Raw genomic sequence first — 26,489 nt, 5'->3', positions numbered from 1 at the left:
TTTTAAATCTATAAAATGTTCATTTCTTCCGTAATTTGTAAAAATTGATTAATTGTCCTTGAGGTACCGTCCTTATTTCTGGTAGGGCTTACTACCGCTACTGATTGTTTAGGGACCCAAATAAAGCAGTTTGCAACAGCTGATCCTGTTATACGTATGTGTGGACTTGACGTTTCTGCTTTTAGAAGATTTAAACGCACTTGCATTGCAGTGTGCTTGCTTTATATCTGTTAAATTTTCTTTAACTTGTGTCCACAGAAGCTTCTCTTCCAGTTAAAATACCAGTTTTTGACGTTGTACATTCGACTCGTTGCGGCATTTTCTGCCGAGCTTAGGTCACTATCATAGAAAATGCAGTTCAAATTTAAATTACTGGAAATAATATTGCTGAATGGAGTAGAATCACAGTCTACTATATAGTCACGAAGTTCAATATGTAATAAATATGCATCCATAGATAGTTGCTGACCACTAGGATCGCTGATACTGCCTCATTACAGACAATGCGAAATAGTACCGGCACAGTCTTTTGTTCTAGCACCCTCACAACTCAAGTTTCGTGACTGATACTAGACTATGGTAGAATGTAACTACAAAATAATGTGGTTCCTACAGACGTCACTGCAAGCAATTGATACGTTAAAGATAATTTGGATCTTTGTACAGAAATGAGATTGGATTGGATAATTTTGAAGCGGTTGTGAAGCTATTGATGAGAACTGGAATTACAAACATGCTGTACACAGATGCCTTTTCCCATAAGCTTCATACCAACCTTGACGGTTAATGAGGTTAACATGCCTTTTTGCAGCCAGCACTGGTTAAAGACTTGAATGTTGACGGTGCTTTGACCTTCTGTGACCTCCGTCACAGGTGTGCATCGCTAGGTTTGACACTCTTCGTATTTGTTGATGTAATATGGTTTCGTGCAGCTAGTAACTGGAGTATTTTAAAAATACGTTATGTGAATGATCCCTTGCATCTTATTTTAGACTTGGATGTCAGATATTGGAACTGGTCCACGTTTCAGAATATTCTAATAGCGTTGCAGTGAATCTAGGTCGTGATTGTTGCATAATCTTGTCAGGAACTGTGAAACGTAACAAATGGCTAAGAAAAATGTGAGTATAAACTTTAGAAATAGAAGAACAAAATTATTGTAATGTGATTGCTTTCTTGGAATGCGCTCTTGTCATTCAGGCGATCGAAAGGAACATTTTATGTTCAAATATGCCAACTAACGGATATTACGTCAGGAAGAGCGAACTGTGTACGAGGTTCAAGAGCAAATACTCTTATTCAAATATTACGCAAGTATATTTCCGATAATTATTACCACATAGTATGTATGGAAACTTCATGATACTAAAGTGGATCTTGACTGACAGTTGCTAGTAAACGGAGTTCGATTCTTGGAATATAGTGTCTGAGGAATGTTAAAATGAGGTAAGAGGGAGAATTTATTAAGTACACGACGCAAGTATTGTTTTTATGTAATCGTATCGGAGAGTTTTGCATAAAGTGATTACATAATCTTTAATCAGAATTGATCATTTTTGTAAATGACAGATGTTATTCGTAATATAATTAACATGATTTAAAGGAGCGTATATAGTACTGCAACAGTTGTAACTTAATAGAACATTTCGAATGCAACATTTGGTGAAAACTAATCTATCAAATTCTTATACAAGTCGCAATAGCAAACTGAAATTGAGAGTATTACAAATATCGGAGAAAGTGTTCACGCTGATGTGGATAGCTACCAGACGTCAGATAAATGTGCAGGAAAACCAGTTCGTCGACTTCGGTATCATTTCCGGGGAATTACCGGTAGGCCGAATGGAAATTCCATATTAGTAATTCAGAAGTTAAAAGAAACTGACATTACAGTAACTGTTAAATGTAGTGAGAATCCAGATCTTATGTTCCACATGCTAACCTTAAAACCTGCTTTATATAATTTAAGAATTGTGTTTTAAGCAGTAAAACCTGAAAATTGTCATCCTGATTAATGTATTACCACAGTGTAGTATATAGTCACGAAGCTTGATTTGTGAGGGTGCTAGGAACAATAGACTGTGCCGGTACTATTTCGCATTGTCTGTAATGAGGCGATAGTAGCGATCCTAGTAGTTAGCAACTATCTATGTATGCATATATACTACGTATTGAACTTCGTGACTGTATATACTAGACTGTGGTATTACTACGATAACATTCAGAAATGCATGAAACTGCTGGGGATAAAACTTACATTTTGAGGAAACTTATACACTTTCGGTAAAGTTTCGGGATAATCAGTATGTTTTATAATAATGATTCTTTTATTTTATTGGGTTATTTTACGACGCTGTATCAACATCTAGGTTATTTAGCGTCTGAATGATATGAAGGTGATAATGCCGGTGAAATGAATCCGGAGTCCAGCACAGAAAGTTACCCAGCATTTGCTCGTATTGGGTTGAGGAAAACCCCGGAAAAAACCTCAACCAGGTAACTTGCCCCGACCGGGATTCGAACCGGGGCCACCTGGTTTCCCAGCCAGACGCGCTGACCGTTACTCCACAGTTGTGAACTATAATGATTTTCATCAGAGAAACCACTCTTTGCAATGCTCGCTTTTTCCACTATTCTGGGCATACGTTGAATACATTTTTCTAATACACATGGATTTAAGTCCGGTGACTGCGGTGGCCACTCCATTTTAACTCTCCATCTTCAGGTGGAGCTTACTTTTGATACGCTTGGGATCATTATCCTGTTGCGTAATCAGTACTGTTCAAATTAAACTGTTGAAGAAGGAACTGCGTGCTATGGAGTTTACAAACTCCACTGAAAGAAATGTCACAAAATTGTAACAGGTTCTCCTCGTATTTAAATTTAGTTACACAATACGATGAACTTTATAGATGATGACCGACACACTAAAATATGTTCTGTTTGAAGATTTAAAATTTCGACTCCTCAGACTACAGGGCACTGTTACTTGAATTTTTTATGATGATTTGCCCATTTTAGCCTCCTGTATATTTCATTTCCTGAGTGGTCTCAGGACTGCCATTCACCAGAAATTCACTCCTAGAAGATCTCTGCACTGTTCTGGCGTTCTTATTATGGGCAGTATTAGAATAAGTTTGAATCTGCAGTGTTGCCGTTCTATTTATTTTTCTAATCAGTAGACTACAGTAGACTTGTCCAGGTGTCGAGATCTGTCATTTCTTGTTATCCTTATTAATCTGGATTTATAGTACCACTGGATCACACAACAGTTTCATGTCTGAAAATTAAATTTCTTCCATGTTTCGTAAGTTACCTTCAAGTGTTGGACTGCTGCGTGTTTGTCTACACTGAAGGGTCCACGACGCATTCCCAATTTTAATTAAAGTCCTTATTTAAAAACAAGATTAAAATGGATTATATTGCCAAATACATACTGTTACTGTGTTGATTGCAATCGTTTCTTGGTACAGCCTGCGTGATCAATGAACACCCAGCCCTGTCAAAGACGAAGCTTTCCTTTGAAGAGATGAGTTCATTAGACCTTCTCAATGCCGCTTCGTTCATAAGGAGGGGTAATATGTCTTCCAATGTGTTATCATTTTTAATTGACGTGCAGGTATAAACTCCACGTGGAGTATAAAACAGTCATATCTAAAGTTAATTGAGAATAACAAAAAAGGTTAGCAATTTTAATTTAAATTTTAAGGCCTCCTGGTTTAAAAGTTATTGCTGTGCATGGTGATGGCAAAAGTCAAAATAACGAAAATATGACAAGTTCGCTTGACATATCGAGTATTGATAAATATATGCAGAAGAACCCCGATTATCCTTCACCCTATTAACCGATTGCTGGATTAACCGTCTGTCTTTCTCTCGCTTTTTTTGCTGCAGAAGTATATGAAGTATTACACGTTGTATTAGCACGTTATTTTTTTCTAGAGAGGGTTATTACAAGAATTTTCCCTTACACAATATGGTCTATTGTTCGAATTGTCGTACTGTATCACTTCTATATAAAATATTTTCTACGGGTATTAAACGAGCACTAATTGTGTTAAGAATCGAAAAAAAAAAGTGTAAATAATTGAGTGGTTTGGGGAAAGATAAAGCATGGCTCATCTCGCATCACAATACGAGATTGGAGTGTAGAAAGTATGTAAATCTACAACACGAGACCTACAATAGTGATATCTTTCCACAGACAGCCATTACAAGGAGTTTCATTGCCCCTTAAAAACCCGTCGTTGATAACCAGACTTAAATTAGTGAACTTCTGATCCACTGTCTAGCATATTAAACGCAACAGCGGCAAAACCACAAAGGGAATTACGAAAGTGTAAATATTATTCACTAAATTTACGAAAATCTTTTATCGTACGGATTATCAGATTTTTTCGATTAACCGTTCAGCCTACCCCCTTCATTACCACGGATAATAGAGGTTCTACTGTATAGCAATACAAAGCCTACCACTAGGGTATTAAATGAACAATTTTAGTATAGTAACATACTTTATGGGTGTGTTTGATGCTTCTGCACACAATTTAATTCAAGTAGACCGCTAATATTGACACTACAAAAGCAACGCACTGGAATTTTCTTTTGCATTTTGCAGTCAAGTAGACCAAAGCACGATTCGTGCATATAATTTTATAGCATATCCCTGTAAATATCTTGAGTTTGGATTTGTTTCCATTCTGGAGAGTTAGAACATTGTCAAGCAATAAATAAAACCTTTGTACATCGTCCAAAAACTGATCGGCAGTGAACGTTTCTCGAGTTTTTACTTCATTGTAACAAGTTTATTTTAGAGTAACTCAGAATTAACTACTCAAAATTGGCTTTTAACGGGTTTTCCGTAAACTCGATATAATAAATGAAATTGTACAGTACAGGAATAATCCATAGAATTCTCTCTAATGGAGAAGAATTTCGTCAGACGAAATAATCCAAAATTCGAGCCAATTTAAAAAAAAAATTGGCATGGCATAATCAGAATTACTACGAAGGAGCAGAAAGTGACAAACCGTATACGGTGACATAAGTTGCTTGGAGATTAGTTTAATCTAATTTGTTGGTAGCATCAGCTAGTTCACATAAATACAGACGCATGAGTCTTCATTCGCTTTGTCCTAATCTACATTTTTCTTTCCTCGTAGACACCTTTCCAGAATTGCATCCAAAACGATATTTTGGAAAATTGTTTGAAAACACACGTCGTATTTGAAATCGGGATCACTTTAATTGCGAAGAAGCTTTGTAAACTGAAATTGGTAGATTATTAATAGGCAGTGTTTTAAATTTATTGTTGTGGCAGTGCTGTATTGTAATTCCATAGGGATCGTGCGCAATAATATCCCGAGTTTTTCCATTATTTTTCTGGACTGTAGACTGAGAGAGCCATGTCTAAAACAGATTAAATTATTAAGAGATTTTAAATGTAAACAATTATTCATAAAAATGACAGGTTGATTCATACTTAAATATCGGTGATGGAATAAATTACTGCGTAACACATGAGATGCGGGATAGTTTCATTAGAACAAAATTTTATTTATCGTTATATAGAAATAAAATTGTGCATAAAAACTGTGCTTCATAATGCTTGAAATATTCCGGGTTTTTAGCTTGTGGATGATTCATAAGTTGGTTATTGTGCTGCTGAATTGTCATTGTTTTAATTTAACTCTTGGTGGTGGTGGATGATTTGCGATGTTATTAGTGTTCAAAACGCATGGATTCTGTGTTGACAATCTGTCGACAATTTATTACAAAAAAAAAACCTAACCTTTATTGCGTTAAAAATGTCTTGGACCAAATCTGTCGACAATTTATTACAAAAAATTCTAACCTTTATTGCGTTGAAACGTCCTGGACCAAACACTAAAACATTTTCGATTGAAGACCTAACTCAGAACAAAATAATCAATTAATAATATATATTGTATATCGGAATGTAAAAAATTGGAATATTTGAAGTATTATGAAGAGCCATATTCACGCATAATTACCATAGAAATGTGCAACAGGTGATATAAAAATATAGGAAATGTGCATCTTTTAAGAGAAGTTGTAAAATTCGATTGTCCCGTAACTAGCATTGTACGAGGTGCTGCAGATCCGTATGAAGGTACTGTAAATGCGGTTTGCAGTAAGTTGAATGTTTGACACTGCCTTAAAAACGTAACTATTAAATAAAAGGCATCTTATTACAAATGTCTAATAAATGCAACTCGAAAAAAAATGTATAAAGTGTGTTGGGATAAACTGATAAAGCATAGTTCGAAAGTGAAATTTTTTTACCGTGGTTAATGTGAGTACAAATAGGAGTATAATGTTGCAGATTAAATGTTACGCATTTCATTTCAGATAATCAGTTCCAGACATTTCTTCCTGCTTTATGCTGCGTATAAATACTTCTAATCTGGAACTGATAATTGAAGGTCAGAAGTTAGGTTAATGTAAATATTGATGCACATGTACTTTTATTTTCGTGAAGATAAACGCATGCAAACAAACTTCAGCGGGTTAAAGAATCATATCAATGTGGAATTGTTAAACGGCATTTAATATTTTTATGTTGTCAGGTCAAATTGTGGAATGTCAGAATGTGAATTATTTTCAGTGGATAGTATTGCCACTTCGCCGGTACACACTGGGACTGAGAATAATCTGGAAATAAATTGGTAGTGACCTATGAATTTTCGGACAGATTACTCACCTTCAAGAACTAGTTACGTTCTTTCTTGTCAAATATTACTATTAAATAGTAGGAAACTACCTCGAACCTGAACATAAAAGGTTATGTATTTATTACAGAGCTGAAAATAATGTTTTTAAGTCCATGTGAAAGTTGAGTGGGTGCTACAGTAACGAACGTAATGTGGCAAGTTATCGCAACTACCGAAGATGTAACAGTTGTAAAATACCGGTATCGACATTTATCAATAGTAATGTCACTAGAAGTTTTGATTTATCTAGAGAAAATCAAAACTCGAGTGGGATTTGGCTATTACACGATTAGAAGAAAGTATATAAAGATTAGAAGTAACGAAGTACTCCAATACAATAAAATATTAATTGACTTACGAAAATACAACTGTCTCCAAATGTATTATTGTACCATCTCAACATTACAAATATTACGCTAGATGCATGCTAGATGGCAGTAGTGTCTTTATACAGACGCTGTAATGATTACTATTCAATAAATCTTAATATTAAACAATCTCTGATACGTGACTATCCATAATATCGTATAGCAGAAGTTCTTTTTATCCTCTCAGAGCAGAAGCTATAACATAACCTAACTAATATACACAAGTGTTAGAAAAGTTTTAATTAACGACGATGACATAAAAAATAAACATGAATAATTTTAAAAGGAATAATTATTGAATGTACAATTTTCAAATTTGAATGTGGTTGGTGGTTCAATTGATGTTACATTGGACGTGTGCATAATAGAAGTGGAACTCGTTGATTTAGGCCTACATGGTGTATTCAACTTATTTAGGATTTCCGAATGGTGCTCTTCATTTATTTGTAAATCGGATTTCAGAAGATGCATAGGTATGATCAGTGACTTTTATTAATTCTTGTTCTTGAATGCCAATGCGAGTCATATTTGAAACTGCTGTGCATCGACTGGAGTGGTTTGTAATTTTATATATATTTTTGACGTCCAGACCAGCGCAGTTTCAAATGTTGGCAAACAAAGAAACAAATGCTAGGGACGCGATAAAATTGTGCGATAAGCAGCCATGATTGGTTGAAATACGTCCTTTCGCACCGTTTTATTGGTCAAAAGTAGTATGACGTAGTAAGAGTGTAATAGTCGGTTTAAACACTTCATTCGTAACGTAGCCATGTTCAAGAAGTAATTTCGAATATTAATGGAGGCGTTTGTAATGGCTGCCAAAAGTGGATCAGGATATTGATAGTCTGCAGAATTTTATAATTCAGACGTGTATTAGAACGTTAAGATATTTCATTGATACTTTGTTAAAAACTTGCATATCCCGTATTATACTATAACACAGCTGTGTAAGAACTAATATTCATCCCCTTCATGATGAGAAGGAACACTTTAAATTGACCAGATTAGGCTCTGCCATTTTGTAACGCGTAATGAAACGTCAGATTCCTGAACCTGACCTTGCAGTAATTGATAATGTGCGTACATTTGTTTGCCTGCTCATTACCTGGTTCGGGGTTTTTTTTCTGAGATTTCCTCAACCGTAAGGAAAATGTCAGGTAGTCTATGGCGAGACTCGGACTCGCCTCATGTCGTCTGAAAAAATACATAAATATTGACTTGTTACAAATCTTATTTAAAGCTTCAATGCTAGCGCAATGTCTTATGGAATACAATAAGTGAATTGAATTGGCACGTTCTAAGTCAGTGCGCGCTCTCCAAAAAAGTGTGGATGTAACCACAGTCTAGTATATACAGTCACGAAGCTTGTTTATGAGGGTACTGGGAACAAGAGACTGTGCAGGTACTATTTCGCATTGTCTGTAATGAGGCAATAGTAGCGTTCCTAGTGGTTAGCAACTATCTATGGATGCATATTTACTACGTATTGAACTTCGTGACTATATACTAGACTGTGGTGTAACTTTTACTTGTCCCATATACTGTGTAAGATTCATGGAGTATAATAAATTTAATTGAAATTTAAAAAAAAAACTCACGAGTGGTGAGTAGGCCTACGAAATGTCAGACCTACGAAATATGTCGCTGCAAAAGATACATTATAACCAGGGAAAGGATTTATATGTAAATACATATTTACTTATAAAGCTAATATAATTTATATTTTGCATTATCTTTATGTTTCACAATGTTTAGGGTTGAAAAATCCTACTTTTATTTTCCATATTTTTCCATATTTTAGAGTTTAGTACATATTTTCGTTAATTTCCATATATTTTCCATATTTCATATAAAACAGTCCATATTATATTAGGTTTAACAATAAAACAAAACAAAATTCCATTAACTTTTAAAAATACATTTCAACAATAGAGATTTAAACACATGTTCAGTAATCCCTTTAACATCAGAGTTATTTGAAAATTAGCAGTCCTATCAACAATGGGAAAGTAAGTTACAAAACTGTATTAATTTAATTTAAAATTTTTAACAGACTTCAGTTGTGCAGCTCAACAGTTAAATGCCAGTCAGAGTACACATAGGTTCAGTTTTGTAAATCATACTATAAAGACGGTAAATATGCCAAAAGTACGTCATTCAGTCAATTTAAAATCAAAACTAACAAGTTACATTTCAGAATTTAAAGAAGATGGTTTATCAACTGACAATAAAATATTATTTTGTAATTTGTGTCAGTGTGCAGTATCATCTACACAAAAGTTCCTGGTGCAACAACACATTACAACTAGTAAACATCAGGCCAACAAACAACTAAATTCCAAGCAGAGACAATTGTTTTTAACACAACCAACAACATCGAATGTAAGATCTGAGTTTAACATCGACCTGTGCCGTTCTCTCATCTCTGCTGATATTCCTCTCTACAAACTAAAGAATAAGGTCTTCAGGGAATTCCTTGAAAAATATACTCAACATACAATCCCGGATGAGTCAACACTTAGGAAGACGTATGCTCCATCCATCTACGATGAGACAATACAGAAGATAAGAGATGAAATTAAAGATAGTTCAATTTGGGTTTCCATTGATGAGACTCCCGACAAAGAAGGTAGACTTGTTGGTAATGTAGTTATCGGTTTGTTAAGTGAACAATATTCTGAACGAATTCTTTTACATTGTGATGTTCTAGAAAAGTGCAATAACAAAACTATAGTTAAACTGTTCAACGAAGCTATGGGTATCCTGTGGCCAAAGGGTATTATGTACGATAATGTGTTATTCTTTATTAGCGATGCTGCCCCTTATATGGTCAAAGCTGGACAAGCATTATCTGTTGTATATCCTAAATTGACTCATTTTACTTGTGTGGCGCATGCATTTCATCGTGTGGCAGAAGTGGTCAGAGACAATTTCCCTAAAGTAGATTTGTTGATTTCATCAGTGAAAAAAGTATTTCTCAAAGCTCCCAGTAGAGTTAACGTGTTGAAAGAAATGTACCCCGAAATTCCATTGCCACCAAAGCCAATTTTAACTAGATGGGGTACATGGCTAGAAGCAGTTGAATATTATGCCGAACATATAGACTCTATTAACAATGTTCTCCTTGCATTGGACTCTGAAGATGCAGTCTCAATTGATACTGCGAAAACAGTTATCTGTGACATAAGTGTGAAGAATGACTTAGCTCACATTCAGCATACATTTTCATGCATCATAAAAACGCTCAAAAGTCTCCAAAATAGGCACCTTTCACTATCTGAAAGTTTTGAAATTATAAATAGTACTGTGGAACAACTGAATCGTGGTAGAGGTAAAGTTGCAGATGCAGTAAGAGCTAAGGTGGACACTGTACTTTCAAAAAACCCTGGATATGAAGAACTACAAAAGGTTGTTGCTGTGATGAGTGGTGAATCAACAGTGAAGATTAACTTGGACTTATCCCCAGCAGACATTGTGAAATTGAATTATGTACCAGTTACTTCTTGTGACGTCGAACGCTCTTTTAGTCAGTATAAATCTATCCTCAGAGACAATAGAAGAAGATTCACTTTTCAGCACTTGAAAGAAATGTTTGTAACCTATTGTTATGGTAACAGACAATAAAAATTGTTTTGTTGAAACTACATTGGAAGATAAGGTACGTCCATTATATTTTTTGTTTAGTTTGATTAAAATGTACCAATATTTAACGTACATAGTCATTTTTTTATAATTTTAAGTCCATATTTAATTCCATATTTTGGTAAAAATCCATATTTAATTCCATATTTTGGTAAAAATAACTACATATATATTTACATATTTCATATATTTTTAGTCCATATAAATCCGTTCCCTGATTATAACATTATTACAACAACAAAAAATGTTGAATTTATTCAGATCAAATTTCTGCACATTTAAAGTACGAAAATAAAATTATTTCATTTATTACAATAATGCACTGCTCTTAAATTGACTGAGGAAATTTGGAATTAAGTCAACAACTTTCCCAAAACACGCTATTAAATGTTTCATATAAAACAAAAAAACGAGCAAAATTGTATTGAACTTTATTTGAAATATTTTAAAGAACAACCGCATGAAATTGACGTTGCTTGTTATCCTGTATACGCGACCTTGAGAGGAGAGTAAGCTGTCACTCCTGCCAGATGTGGAGTGAGTAAACCAAGCTTACTTGACCCTCACCCCTGTTCCTGACTCACCTAAAGCATTTGTGTTATGAGGTACGAGAAAAGTATGTTACGAAAAATGCAGAATTTCTGGGAGGTTTCAATGTTTTAGATACCGGGAAAGTGACTTGTATTTACCATCTGTTCAGTGTTTTCTATAAACTATTGGTCGGATTTTCCATTATTCTAGAATAGTCTATTTGGCCAGGAATTGTGCGTTATGAAACAGTTCAGACAAAAATGTAAAAGAAATAAACGACGGTTCATACTTGTGGAGTAAAGGTTAGCGCGTATGGCCGCGAAACCAGGTGGTCCGTGTACAGTTCCCGGTCGGGGCAAGCTACCTGGAGGTTTTTCCGGGGTTTTCCCTCAACCCAATATGAGCAAATGCGGGTATACCTTATTTTATTTCAAGGAGTGCAGTTCGGTGGCTCCTTTGAACACCCACTTACAGGTTTGACTTCCTACACAAACGCCTCTGACAATTCCATCCTGTCCCCTCGTCCCAACATTGCACAGTTGCCACAATCATCCTGGTGACCCTTGAAATTATGCAGTGAAATTGACGGTATTCTTGGAATTCGGAAAAGATGCGACAACTCTGCCTTCACGTGGATTTGACGGGAGCCTGTCAATTCTTCTGAACGAGGGTTGTGATTGGTTACTAACAGGAGAGGACAAGATTTCCGTCACAGTAAGGAAGACATTTATTTATGACAACCAATTGGTAGTGGGCAGTAGGTCTGTCGGCAAAGTCCTTTCTATGAAACTGCACTCCATGAAATAAAATAAGGTATAACTTTCGGTGGTGGACCCTGGACTCATTTCATCGGCATTATCACCAACTCATTCAGACGCTAAATAACCTAGATGTTGAGAAAGCGTCGTAAAATAACCTACTAAAATAAATAAACCACGACGGATTACACCCAATCAAATGCGAAGATTTTCTTGTATTGAGCAAATTGAAATGTGTTGGTGAAAACGGAACTTATAGATACATAATTATTTCTATTTTCCGCTGCGATTTCTCAGTGAAATTACACCAGGCCAGGTAGTGAAGTAGCAAAAGCGCCTATGTAAAGGATTGCCAACCTTTGTAAATATGTTATTCGTGAGGGAATCACTGAAGCGAGGTCTCGTATATTTTGATTCATATTACTTTCGAATTCAGATTTTCGTTAAGCAGATGAATATTTTTGTAGTGATTGCAGCTCTCTATTTCGTTGACTTGTGCAAAATTGCATGTTACTTACGTAAATTATAACGGTCTTACTAATAAAAACTCTATATACAGACGTTTAACTGTCTTATACTTATACAATGAGTAGCTCGTTTATAAGTCGTGTGTAAATTCCTTGCTAATAATCGTGTATAACAGTACAACTGTTACACAGCTACGTCATAGTTTCGTCATTACTTCATTACAAAAGATAATAGAATATCTGAGGTTCTCTATTGCATCCGGTAGAGCGCTCTAGTGTGGCGTGTTAAATATCGATAGTGCAACTGGCTCTAATCGATTACCACACTACATTTTGGTCAAAGAGTACAAGCCACAGCAATATTATTCTAATAATAAAATGATCTTTGGTTTGTTCTTCTGTGGTTACAAAGTAACCATCATAAAAATGACAGTCGATACGAACAGCTGTTAGAGGGGCGGCCATTTTTTCCCTATATGCAACGCTTAAACAAGGGGTTTCGTGTATATAACTACTGCAAAGCAAATCCCATTGTATAGTTACAGCCTGCTTATACGTCCATAGCTTATTCACGGTTTATTAGTAACGTTTTCTGTCTCATCTCTGCATAAGTCTCGTATAAAAACTATACACGGTTTATTAGTAAGACTGTAAATGTATAAATTAGGGGAGAATCGGGTAGTATCGGACATCGGGTAATATCTGACAGTGCGTTTCTTTCATCTACCACCATATGGTAGTACCTGAATGACATGGTTACGTTTCTGTATGCGACATCACAGAAACGTAACCATGTCAATCAGGTACTATAATCGTGTGGTAGATGAAAGAAACTCACTGTCCGATATTACCCGATGTCCGATACTACGCGACTCTCCCCTAAGTTAAAATATATAATTATAAAGTTTTGTTTTTCAAGTAAGCTAGAAAATGGTCATACCTGTGTGCACATATAATATAATTTGCCTTCTAAATTCTAATAAACTCGTAAAACGTATGAGAATTTGTAATTCACGTATTCCTAAATTCTTAGGTTTTGTGCTAAATAAAGTATTAGTGAACTGTATATTACTAGTTCAGCGTGTTTAATGTGTAACTGATTTAAAAGAATTGAAGTTCATCCGCTGAAAAGAAAAGGAAAAGATCTTTTAACTAGACAAGATTTTTATGCACCATCAAATCATTAACTATGCATGTATTCATGAACTATCAAATGGCAAAATACGCACAATGAAGGAAGGAAACTCTAAAAATATGAATTATCGAAATTGAAACCTACATTTTATTTTCTATGACACAATGTGCTGCAAACGATCTTTTGCAAATTTTCAGCAGTAAATTTAATGGATTTTCAGTTTTTTGCACATAGAGAATAACACTTCTATGTTACAAGAAGTAACAGATGCAAATTTAAATGGTCAAATTTGAGAGAAAGCTAGGCTAAATTCGGTCTTCAGTATTTTCACCACAAATTATTATTCTTACAGAATATAAAAATTCATAACTGGGACTCGAAAAGAGACTTTTATAAAATTTAGTATTATGCTATTAAAATTATTTATTAGTCCTAAAGTCCTAAAAAAAAACCTACATTATACATGAATTCATCCCCAAAAAGTCCAAAACTTGCAAATATGCAAGGAAAAAGTATACTTATTTAGACTCATTAAAGCATGAAACTGATATTTACAAAGTTTAACTGTAGCAAGATTAAATAAAAACATACATTTGCATGGAATTCCTGTCTTTAAAGTAGAATTTTGTGATATACTTGAGACGTGACTGATTAGGCTAGAGGTTCTCAACTTTTTTCTTAAGAGTACTACTAATTTATTGTTGTGAAGACTCGAGCACCATTTACCAGAAAAAATGTAGAGATTTGCCATAAAGTAAGCACTTCCATAATTATTTATTAGTAGAGATCCTATTTTACGGTGAATAAAAATATTGAATTTTGGTATAAAAATTTGCCTAATTTCCCTATAACGGAAAAAAAATGGTCTTGCTTCACATTTAGAAATAAAACTTTTTGAGTAGTCGTGCAAATAGAGATCTGAATAATCAAGGGTATTTTAACAATAGGCTACTTTGTTTTATATCGACAAAATGTTGTGCAGAGAAATTTGTGTAAGCCTCCCAACCTGTGTGATTAATACCGAAACTAATATAAACTAATAGGCACCACAATACATTCAGGCTATTTCTACTTTATATTTTAAAATGTCACTCGAAATTTAGTTTGAATATTAGATTCAAAATTCTGTCAATAAATAGGGTTTGAATATTAAATAAAAAATGTTGTACATTTGAGACTTCAATTAGAATCTTTTAAGATGAAAAAAAAAATTTAAATACCAGTTTCGAATAAAAAAAATTAAGATATTTCGCAAGTTTAAACCTAACGGTACTTAGACTTCGAAGGGCTTGAAAGATAAAATGTTTTTTTTATCAGCTGAAAACACGTATTTCGTGAATCGTTTGCGAAAACTAGGTACTCATAACTATGGTCTATGGTCAAAGAACATTGTAGAAGTAACATATACCATTCGTATAGTGAGGATCACATAAGAATAGTTCCTAAACAGCAAGTATTGCAGTCTTGTCAGTGTTGCCAACTGTTACCAGATATCACACGATTCTACGTACTAAATGACTTATTTACTTACCGTACTTTGTTGGAAGGTTATACTAAATAATTCAATAATTTGTAATATACTGTATTTTCGAAGGCAAACTGTATGGGAAAGGGATCAATATGTCTAGTATTTTGTTTGGCAATACGAAATTCATTGGTTTGACTAAACAATTGACTCAAGAGACCTAACCTAAAAATGTATTTTGTTTGACCGCATGAAATTATTAGTACGAACTCCAAAAACTTAACTGACTATAGTCTCGAATTATAACCGCAACGCAACACATAAAATAACTATTATGTATTATAATATTGATACTGATATTAATTATTAGTGTGTTCAGATTTCACTAGCTTCTAGTAACCGGCCCAGAAATCTAGTACAATTTTAATTTCATGGAATTCCAGTACCGACGAATATTGTCGATATTTGTCTCAGCTGCCAACATACCAGTTACAAAATCACTACCATTTGTAGTATTTGTCAGTATCGAAATTCGAAACGAAGTTGGCAAAAGAAAATTTAACCTGCAAACTAGAAAATGGCCACAATCCACTAGCATATGTAGCAATGGGTTAGGTTTCACCTTTAGGGTATGAAGTAAGCTGATCCGGACTATAGATAGCTGCAGAGACTTGACTTCAAAGTACTCGTGCCCAGTTGTAAACTAGAATTTTTTTGTTGACTGCGTTATTTCCGAAGTCTGACCATCTGAGTTTCGTCTAATATTTGGAATGATATTTTTCATTTAGGATTTTCAACAATGTTGTTTGTTTTTCACAAACTAACTCGTGAACCAGGAATTACCTTTGTTCAGTTAAATAATATTCCGGTAGTTTCGGTGCCGACTTGAGCAATAATAAAAAGTCTTAATAAAACATCTGGTAAAAAGATAGTGATTCTCATTTAGTGAGAATTTTGTCTCCACAACTAGGAATAATTTGAGAAAGGTTTATTTCTTGTATCCGTAGATGAACTCTCCAGAAATGTAAAGTTCATGAGGCAGGAGGGCTAGGGGAGACAGCCCCACGGGCTTGTGAATGTCACTTTAAGGCATTGTTGGTATGATGCAGGTATGGTCGACTGCTTCGTCCGAATTCCCAAAGAGCAAGGATTCCTCAGCTACTGGCGTGGTAACTTGGCCAATGTCATCAGATACTTCCCAACACAGGCCCTGAACTTCGCTTTCAAGGACAAGTACAAGCAAATCTTCTTGGGAGGCGTTGACAAACACACACAGTTCTGGCGCTACTTCGCGGGTAACCTGGCGTCTGGCGGTGCCGCTGGTGCCACCTCCCTATGTTTTGTCTACCCCCTCGACTTCGCCCGAACAAGGTTAGTAAGAATTTGTCTTGTTTCCTTAACGTTAACCATTGTTTCAAGTTGAAGGAATTGATTCAAATAAGTTTATATGTACGAATTCATGTTGAATTGCAGATGTTAAATAACCCAAGTGTATGTATACAGGGCGTTAAAGTATTCCATATTTTGACAGGAGGTAGTAAGCACCAAAACCAAGAAAAAAAGTCTAATAAACATGGGTCCTAAAACTGACGCTACATCATACACCTTCAAATGTCCATAGAACCTTACATACTACCCAACAGATTGAATGGTGCAGTGCATCATTTCATAGCAAACGAATTGCCTGTCTTCCTGGAGGAAGTGCCATACCTTCAAAGACTAGAGATGTGATTCATGCATGATTGAACACCGTTCCATTTTCACCGAAATGTTAGAGGACACACTTTCTCGTCAATTGTCAATGAATGTTTTAACGTCAGCCATCTAACGTCAATTGCTAGCTTTCATCAGCTGGCAGTGTGGTAGTCCATATTGGCAACATAGCTCTGTAGTTCCAAGCTCGGCCGCTTAACTGTCATGTCCCACCTTTCAAAAAAAATATGTATAGAGACCGTATTCTGTCCCAGGGCGTCCACGCTTTGTTTTGCCCCACTTTATGCAATAGTTGGGTGAGCCCTCAGTCAAGTACTTCCTTTGCTAGATGCGCATGCGTTACCCAGTTAAAAACTCGAGTAATAATAATAATTCATCTTGTAGCCTACTGGAACAGAAAGTGTAACAACTAACGAAGCCACACTTGCAGGAACATGTCGGTTTATTAGATAAGTTGGTAACAACTTAGGAAAGCAATGAGACTTGTCAACTTTTTCTTGCAAGCCCACGGAATTATCGAGCACTGTCGATTAGTAGGGATCAGGTATCTTTGAACGTCAGTGTACATGAAATGGTGTTCGAAACAGTCTGAGAAACCATCTCCGAGTTTGGAAATGATACATGGCAAACTAATTTCACTTTTTTTTTCCAGTACTGCATTTTATGAAATTTATTACCCTACCCGTCTATCGACTTCCTACTCTGCTCTCAGCAACAAAAGGGGGATTTAAAGCACTCTGAACGTGGTGTTTCTCCACATCATTTCCCTGCACATCTGGCGCCGTGCCTGTAACCCAGCCAGGGACCACTCAAATTCATAACAGAGGACCAAAGTACCGAACCTTAATTCAAATTTAAAATATAAATATAGGCCTATTGGTATTGAAATATGCTACGAAAATGATAAATTTGCTTTCGAATGGGAACAAGAGAAAGGTGGTCCGCGGAACTGTTCTGACTTAAAAAAGTGGTCCCCACTTCAAAGAAGTTTGAGAAACGCTGCTTTAGTGCAAAGTTGCTGGAGCTGGTTCCTAGGGTAAGTGAAGTTCTGTTGTGAACTCGCTGTCTCGTTGCAGGTTGGCCGCCGATGTAGGCAAGGGCGCGAATCAGCGCGAGTTCAGTGGCCTGGGCAACTGCATCGCCAAGATCTTCAAGAGTGACGGTCTCGTCGGACTGTACCGTGGATTCGGCGTGTCTGTACAGGGTATTATCATCTACCGTGCCGCATACTTCGGCTTCTTCGACACAGCAAAGGGCATGTTGCCCGACCCCAAGAACACGCCGTTCCTCATCTCATGGGCCATTGCACAGGTACGTTTCGTAGTTGCAGCATGAACTTGTCTTCCGCTAATTATTTTAAGCTATAATCTTTTCGTTGTAAGAAAAATCCTGCTATAAACAATAGCATGTGACTGAAGTGAGGCTTCATTGCCCGCTGTTTGGCGCCATAGATTCTCAGTACGTGTTCCCGCCTACTGTTGTACATTCTGTTTCATGTTAAACATTTCCCGTTACTCGTAAAGTAGGCCTAACTTCACTACTATGCATTCGTTTGCTTAGGAAACATTTACTTTATAATTACTGTGATTAAAACTCTCATAACTTATTATATACATTTAAGACTTTGTTTTTCTCCGCTTTTGAGAGGATTTCTACTCTTATGTTTAATAACCAAACACACTGAGGATGGAGAAGCCATACTTCAGTACCACGTGCTTACGTGAACAACTACGAGCTCAAGTGACTCCAGACTACCTCGGTATGACTGTTGGTATTCATCCGCGTTCATAGTACATAACAAAATATAAAAGTAGCTAGCTTTTCTTTTACATAGCGGTTTACATATAAGTGAAGTTACATGTTTCATCGTATTTAACAACTAGAATTCAATTTCTTATTTTCAAATAATACAAGATTATGGTTTCCAAATACGGACTATTTTCCTGTGTCGTGTGAGTGTTTCGACTGGGAGCCAATCACGGGTATGACAGCCACGTGCTTGTGTTTACATTAGGATTTTTCTTACAGCAAAAACAATATTAACTTTACATCACGCTTTCTGAAAAAAAAATTATACCGACGTAATTAATTTCAGTATTCTTGTTCAGTAATGTCATTATGACTTATGCAATATTGTAATTAACATTTTACATTACATTAATATAGTAGTTAACGTTTTCGCCAGTTCGGCATATTCAGACTACATGATTGCAGAACAGCTGATGGCCGCGTGTATCAACGTAGGTTATTGTAATCACCAGTTAAAATTGCCACGCAATTCCGGCTTAAGATTTTGACGATGCATCGACCTCGGTTAGGACTTAAACCGAAGATTAACCACAGTAATCTCTGACTCGTCGTATTTCAGCAGCTAAAGAACCATGATCAGTAGGCCTAGTAAAGCAAAATGGCAGCCAGATTCACAGCTGATTATTTCTAAGATTATTACTAGGTTTGTTTCAACAAATTCAGAACGCGTTACGAACTAATACCTAACGTCTTTCAACGAATGCGCCAGTTCTGTAAGTTCTCAGATCTAGTTCGGTGGGATTTTACGTTGGAACGTTTCTTGAACTGTTCTTTCACGGCTGTCTGAGGTTCTTTTCATATTAAAATTATATTAATCTTCCGAACTTAATCCTTAGTAAGATATTACCGGTCTACCATACAGGGTGATTCACGAGGAAAGGTAAAATTTTATGGTACGATATCTTAAGCCATTCTGAGTAAAAAAGTTCATATGAACGTATGTCCGTTTTCGAACGATGACGGAGCTAGATGGATTTTTTGGTAAAAGTCTCTCCCCAATGTGAATCAGACGTTACCATATGCTGCTGACGTGAGACAAGGTCACTGATCGCAATGAATGTTGAAACATTGAAATCTGCATTGTGAGCGATGTAGATAAGAGACGTTCATTCACCTCACAAACTGGGTGGTGGGGCATTACAAATGTCCAATCGCCTGCCCTTGTCTGATGTAATGACACAACCCGCACATAACACAAATACACTATCGCTTATCAGTTCACAGCAGTTCAGTCAGCTACTTACAGTACAGCAGTTATACAGGTACAGTTATCGGAAGAGTTAAGTTCTTTTTTTCAAGATGCCTTATAAATTTTCGACTGCAGAATACGCCGATATTGTGTATGTTTATGGTTTGTGCGATGGAAGTTCCTTGCGTGCCGTTGCTGAATATGAACGAAGCTTTCCGAACAGAAGGGCTCTATATCGAAGAGTATTTACTGTCTGTGGGGTTGGATGAAAGACTTGGTATAGCAAAGGAAGGGGGAAACGAGAGAGGCGCTAATCGACCGTATTTTGGATGCTGCACGCCGCATAAAGAACAGCTACGAGCAACTCTCCCGAGCGACGAGCGCGATTCACGCCCGAGCATTAAAGCAGGAGGAGGTACATTTGAAAATGTGCGAAAACATCGACCCCGACTTCTAGAATATTAGTTATGTATGCGTACGTGAATATAAACTTTAAATTTGCCCTTTATCTGTCTCTAAATGCGAGTTAATACAATGGAATCCCAGAAGTTTTTGTGAAATCAAAGAGCCATATCTTCGTAACCGTTCGAAAACGGACCCATATTCATATGAACTTTTTGACTCGGAATGACTTCAGAATTCACATACTCTTTTTTTACATTTCCTCGCGAATCATCCTGTATAGCCAGGAAGGTCGAGTTGATGAGGGTACTAGGAACAATAGACTGTGCCTGTACTGTTTCACATCGTATGTGATGAGGCGATAGTAGTGATCCTAGTGGTTAGCAACTATCTATGAATGCATATCCCTACATATTGAGCTTCGTGACTGTATATACTAGACTGTGATACCACTATGATTTTCCAAATCACTCGTGATCGACTCTTTTTTAATTTTAATCTGCCCATTCTCGAAGCGTTTTAACCTCATCAGATTAAATCATTTGCGCATGCGGTCTCTAGTTCAGACTTCCCAGTTTCTGCTCTTAATCCAGAATCAGTTTCACTCGTTTCGAACGAGTTTCAAAGCATGTTGGAACAGAAGTTGGGAGTTCAGAATTCATTCTCATTCTGTTAGTCTTGTTGGAACGCACATTGAGCTACTGCGCATGAGCAGCCAGTTGAGAATCGATCCTGAACCGTGCTGTAACAAACCTATTGTATTTGAATTACGTGGTGAGGAATAATGGTGTGCGTGAAGTTAGTGGAAAGAGAATTATAAATTAAAACTCAAATGAGTTGGTATCTACCGAAAATAATAGGCTTACTCAAATTTAATGAACCTAAAGAGTCTTAACAAATGTTCACAATTTCACTGAATTTCATTTTCATGGTACTGTAGTAGGTTAAGTGGTGGCATAGTGTCCATTAGCTGTAATTAAAGATCAGTATGCAGTTGCATACGCCCGTCCATGGTACGGATTGTGACTTCAAAAAGTTCACTGCACTTCCCTAACTTTTAGACTAAATAGGAATTCGCATTAATTTAGGTCCGATGTCGAATAGTTGTTTAGTTTCGAGAAGCACCGCATTGTGAACTAGATGTCGTTAATGTTGAGGCGTCCACGCAGTTCTAACTAGCTTCATCTGACACGTGGACCAGTGTGGGTTTTACTTGATTGGCTTAATGCATCTTGAAGGCCCTCTGGAGAGCATTCTTGGCATGCATTGGCGGAACGAGTAGCAAAATATTCAAGAATCAGAAGATTTTGCGCAGAAAAGTCTAGCAGTTGAAAAACTGATTTTTCTTTATGTTGTGATTATTATTCGAACTAATATGTGTATAGTATATTATATCAGAACTTTGACATTTCAGCATTCTGTATTGTGTACTTACGTATGATTTTTTTTTTACTTACATTCAATTCAAATTATTTTGGTCATTAGTAGGGACCGGATTTTTATGTAATATCAAGGTGTGAAATATGTACATATTTATGTAAGGAAAATAACCTGAATATGTACCAAAATATGTAAAGTCATGAAAATATTTAATATCAATATCTGGCAGGTATAGGATAGGTAAGACTCTCCAGTTGTGATTTCATAGAGCACCCGACTTTTTTACCGCATACTAGACACATTGCAATTTTTCCATCTGTAGTGAAACCTTCGTCCATCGCAATCCATGATTTTATTTTTGTCGTTAGGATTGAAGATACAGGGACCATCTTAGTTACTTAAAAGCAGTAGATAAACTCACTTGCACTTTATACTGTAAGTACTAAAACTAGAGAACTGAGTGAAATAAATAACAGTACTGCAAGCACTGTTTCGCTTTACTGGATTAGGAGAAAATAAAAGGAGATGTGGGACACATGCATTTTAGCTGCTCCCTTTAAGGAACAAAGTACCTACTAAAACCTCAAACTATAGGCATTTACAAACTGTTGTTTGCCTGGAACTAAGGACGTTATGTTTCGTGCCGAAATATAAATTTTGTTGGGTAAGTAAAAAGGCTTTTTAAATCTGTGTATTTCAAATTGTAAACTTCCCTAACAGAAGTTTTCCTCCCCTTTTAGAGAAGTAAAAATGAATAAACCCCCTAAATATGTAGATTTATGTAATACCAAGCCATAATATGTAATGTGGGGTAAATATGTAAAACTATGTAGTATCAAATTCGATTATATTAATGGTAATTACAAGATTCGCAAAGATTTGTTATTTATATACGGTTAGGTTGAAAGGAATATAATATGTAATTACATAAAAATCCGGTCCCTAGTCATTAGACATACACTAATAAAAGAAACAGTAAGATTTAAATAATACAATGAAACGTGAAATAATTTGAAACTTTTAAATTAAAGAAAACGGTGCACCCTGTATGTATTAATTGTAACTAATTGCAATTAATCGTATTTATTAAAAAAAACAATTTCATACAAGTTTGTGTTAAAAACTCGGCAACAGAATAAAAAGGATTATTTAATAACCAGTTGTAAAATCTAGTTTTGAAGCTATTAATTGGTACCATTTAATTTTCATATTGTTATGTATTTTTGTAGCAGTCACTTCAATTAGATGACTTCCATTCATCTGCCAAAGCTATATCTATTGTTAATCTTGGATTATATTGGATTTCGTATTTTTCATATTGAACTTCAAACCTCATTTCTCACTCTTGGATAAATTGTTTATCTACCATTTTTATTTTAAAAAAATTGAATTATACGCCGTAATTGGAGAATACGTTAGAACTTAAAAAATTATGGAAAGTATCTACTGAACTTAAACTGTTTCACTGGCTGAAGCTGCCATTTACACAGTACAGTTGAAACTACTAAGATATACCACATTCTGTGCGAGATATATATATATATATATATATATATATATATATATACATTGTTAGGCCAAAGTTACCCTTCTTAATGGGCCAATGTTACCCCGTTCACGGTATATCGAAGTTCATATGAGAACCTATTTGGTAACTGTTCGACGTATTCAGTATTATCTTGTTTGTTTAAACAGTTTGAACCTAAGTGATCTCAATAAGGCACCACTCGTGAGGCAACTGAGTCGGGAGATAATTGTTTTCGTAGAAATTATGAACACAGATGGTGGTGTTATGGGTTTGAAATAATTCTGTTCAGCGAGGCGTAACTGATGCAGAAGTAGGCAACTCTTATGGGTCTTTGTTGATAGTTTTCTGAATAGGAAAGTTTTCAGAAACTGAAAACTCCTATTGGAAACTCTTAACACTAGTAGCGTAATAGAAGTGTCAAATATAACAAATTAGCTGCCATTACGAACACTTGGACACAATAACAGCTTTCAAACTAGCTTCGTCATTTTGTCTGAACATGGGATTAGCACCGCATTCCCTATGATGCTGCAGTTTTCCTCTTTGGAGTTATATTCCTCGATCTAGATCATACTGGGCTTTAACAGAAGCTGGGAAATCCCTGCAAATGCTCGATAAGGGACGATAGTACAATACGTTTGATAGACACGGATCTACGTAAATTGGCAGAAGTTCAACATTCTTGCATATAGTGTAGTAAGGGTAAATGAATCGGTTTATCTTCGCTATCGATCTAGAAGTGTGTGCAGATCGTTCTGCTTGGAGCATGGCGCGAGGTATAGATAGCGGAAATTTCGATCTCGGGGAATCTCTCTCTAAATTGCATACACAAGTTTCGACGGGAGCCTGCTTTCACGTGTTATAAATAACTGGTCTTTTTATTTATTTATACACGCTTTAACATCTATGCGTGTGTTGGATCTTTGGGTATATCAGTAGGTCGTGAACTTGCTGTGATTCTAATTCCATTTTCATGTGTTATAGATAGCTTGTGTTCATGTAACTGATTTAGATTTTATTTTAATTAATGTAATAGGTTCCCTTCCACCCTGTATTTAAAAGTAGTGAAAGTCGTGTATGTAATCACAAAAATTTATTATTTATTTATTTATTTAGTCTCGTGTAGTTAAGGCCATGAGGCCTTCTCTTCCACAACACCAGGAATACAAATACAATAATAGAAATAAACAGAAAAAATACACTTACAAAGTAAAGCTACACAAGAAATAAAGAGAGAGAGAAAAACACTATAAACAAAGTAAAGCCACACAAAAATATACACAGGTTGCAGTCACACTCAACTTTAAATGAGTGATTAAGTAACATAATTAATTGTATCGTGGCTAATTAACTAACATAAATAATTGTCGTTCGAGTGAAATTCTCGTACATTTCGTCTCGTACAAACCATCGAAATTTTCGTATATGTACGACTCTTGTGTACACTCCTGAACTCGAGAATGTTCGCAGTCGAACCCAGCCGAGTTTAGTCTGAAAAAGCAGAGGTTTAAAATTGTCAGTTGTTTTTTTTTTTTTGTGGTCCACCTTGTACGTAAGACGTGTAGATAGTACAAAGTGTGACTTCCATATGACACTGTGAAAGACTCCTTGTGAAAATCGAGCATGTAAATAGGCCCAGAACTAATTGAGAATTCAATCTCAACACGCCGATATAGGTGTCCAGAATACTTGTATAATCGCCACATGTTTTGTTCGCAGACTGTGACGACCGTGGCCGGCATCGTCTCGTATCCATTCGACACGGTGCGTAGACGAATGATGATGCAGTCCGGCCGCGCGAAGGCGGACATGGTCTACAAGAGCACCCTCCACGCCTGGGGAGTCATCTACAAGGTTGAGGGTGGTGCCGCTTTCTTCAAGGGTGCTTTCTCGAACATCCTCAGAGGTACAGGTGGTGCTCTGGTACTGGTACTCTACGACGAAATCAAGGCGTTCCTCTTCTAGAAGACGCGCGACTGGAGTCAGCATCGCCACTGCCGCCGTGATCCCATCATCATCCAACATCTCGCATGGCGGCTGCAACCTTCGTTCCCGCATGACGAGAAGTCGCGTCTGTGCTCCTCACTCAACGAGCTCAGACACCTCAACAACGGTGACAAGTCTTGTGAATTCCTTCTTGAGTTGGGTAACATTGTGTGCATGTCATTGTTTCAGAATATGACAGTAGATGGCTTTAAAAATTTCAGCATCAGGAGATTCAGCAGACCGACTTACAAACATGTGGACTTGTTTAGTAGGATGTGATTACAAGTAAAGAATAATCGAAATAAAGACTTTGTCGTCTCTGAACAACAGGGATTATGTTAATTTTTGTTGGGCTGCTGGCAGCATTGCCCTCTAGAGATAAAATAAAAACACCAGATCTACTGGGCCACAACAAAATTGTATTTTCTGTCGAATGAGACCCCGGAGAATTGTTTTCTAGTTACTAGTTACCTTCCTGCTGTTACAAAAAAATCTTCCCAGCTGTTGCAGGATAAATGGGCCGTACTTGATATTTATGGCTGTTATTGAATGTAAATTGATGAATAAAAAAAAAACAGGGAAGCACTTAAAATATTAGGTTAAATTCTAAAGACCTTTTGTCGTATTACTTATGACCCATATTCCTAATTGAAGGGTTCAGAACCATAGTGGGCCAAGCGCCATTTACTAAAACCGTAGAAAACAAGGGTTAAAATGAAGTTATTACAATAATTCGATGAAACGTATAGCAAGTAATATACAGTATACACATTAATACTAAACTATGGTATTCACTTTAAACCTTGCTTTCTCCGTTTTTAATAAATGGCGCTTGGCCCACTATGGCTCTGAACCCTTCAATTAATGTAGCACTTCCAAAATACTGCTTATGTAATCTTGGCTTTACAGAACTGCAATATTTCTATTGCGAATGTATGTAGAAAATAAGTTACAAATATTCATGAAATTAGGATGTTGGCTGCACTGAATGATGGAATTGAAGTTGCTACTAATTTCACTGGAGAAATGAGTTAAAATTTGATGCATTACGCAAATTAAAATAACTTTTTTGTGAATTAGTTACTGTCGTTGCTGGTCATCTTTTCTTTTGGCATACAACTCTAATATTTTAGCTAAAGCCTCCTTTAAAACAATACTGTCCTCTGCCCTCTTCCTCAATCTCCTTATTCCCACTTCCTCAAATCTTCCTCAATAATCTAACCATCTCAATCTAGGACGACCCTTATCTCTCTTTCCCTCCAGTGTTCCAATGAAGATCTTCGTCATTCTTTCCTCCTCCATTCTAATTAAATGACCTACCCATTCAAATCTTCTAATTTTTATTGAAGTTACTATATTAGATTCCTTATATACTTACGGTC

General features: G+C 36.1%; 1 protein-coding gene and 1 long non-coding RNA gene across 2 annotated transcripts in view; one reads left to right on the top strand and one right to left on the bottom strand.

Annotated features, from left to right (window-relative positions):
• LOC138701315 (ADP,ATP carrier protein-like) overlaps nucleotides 1-25,699 on the top strand; it is a 27,959-nt gene extending 2,260 nt beyond the window's left edge. Inside the window, exons 2-4 of the mRNA XM_069828079.1 lie at nucleotides 16,210-16,471; nucleotides 17,890-18,124; nucleotides 24,841-25,699. Coding sequence (XP_069684180.1) covers nucleotides 16,210-16,471; nucleotides 17,890-18,124; nucleotides 24,841-25,086 — 743 coding nt within the window. The 3' untranslated portion in view covers nucleotides 25,087-25,699. The remainder of the gene's footprint in view (nucleotides 1-16,209; nucleotides 16,472-17,889; nucleotides 18,125-24,840) is intronic.
• LOC138701316 (uncharacterized) lies at nucleotides 25,430-26,489 on the bottom strand. Its single transcript, XR_011332501.1, has 2 exons — nucleotides 26,349-26,489; nucleotides 25,430-26,240 (listed from the first exon to the last, which is right to left on the bottom strand). It is a non-coding gene; the product is annotated as an uncharacterized lncRNA (long non-coding RNA).

The sequence above is a fragment of the Periplaneta americana genome, chromosome 6 (assembly GCF_040183065.1).
Source record: "Periplaneta americana isolate PAMFEO1 chromosome 6, P.americana_PAMFEO1_priV1, whole genome shotgun sequence".
Taxonomy (NCBI): Eukaryota; Metazoa; Arthropoda; class Insecta; order Blattodea; family Blattidae; genus Periplaneta; species Periplaneta americana.
Note: the sequence above shows the minus strand (reverse complement) of the source record. Positions and strands in the feature narration are given on the sequence as shown.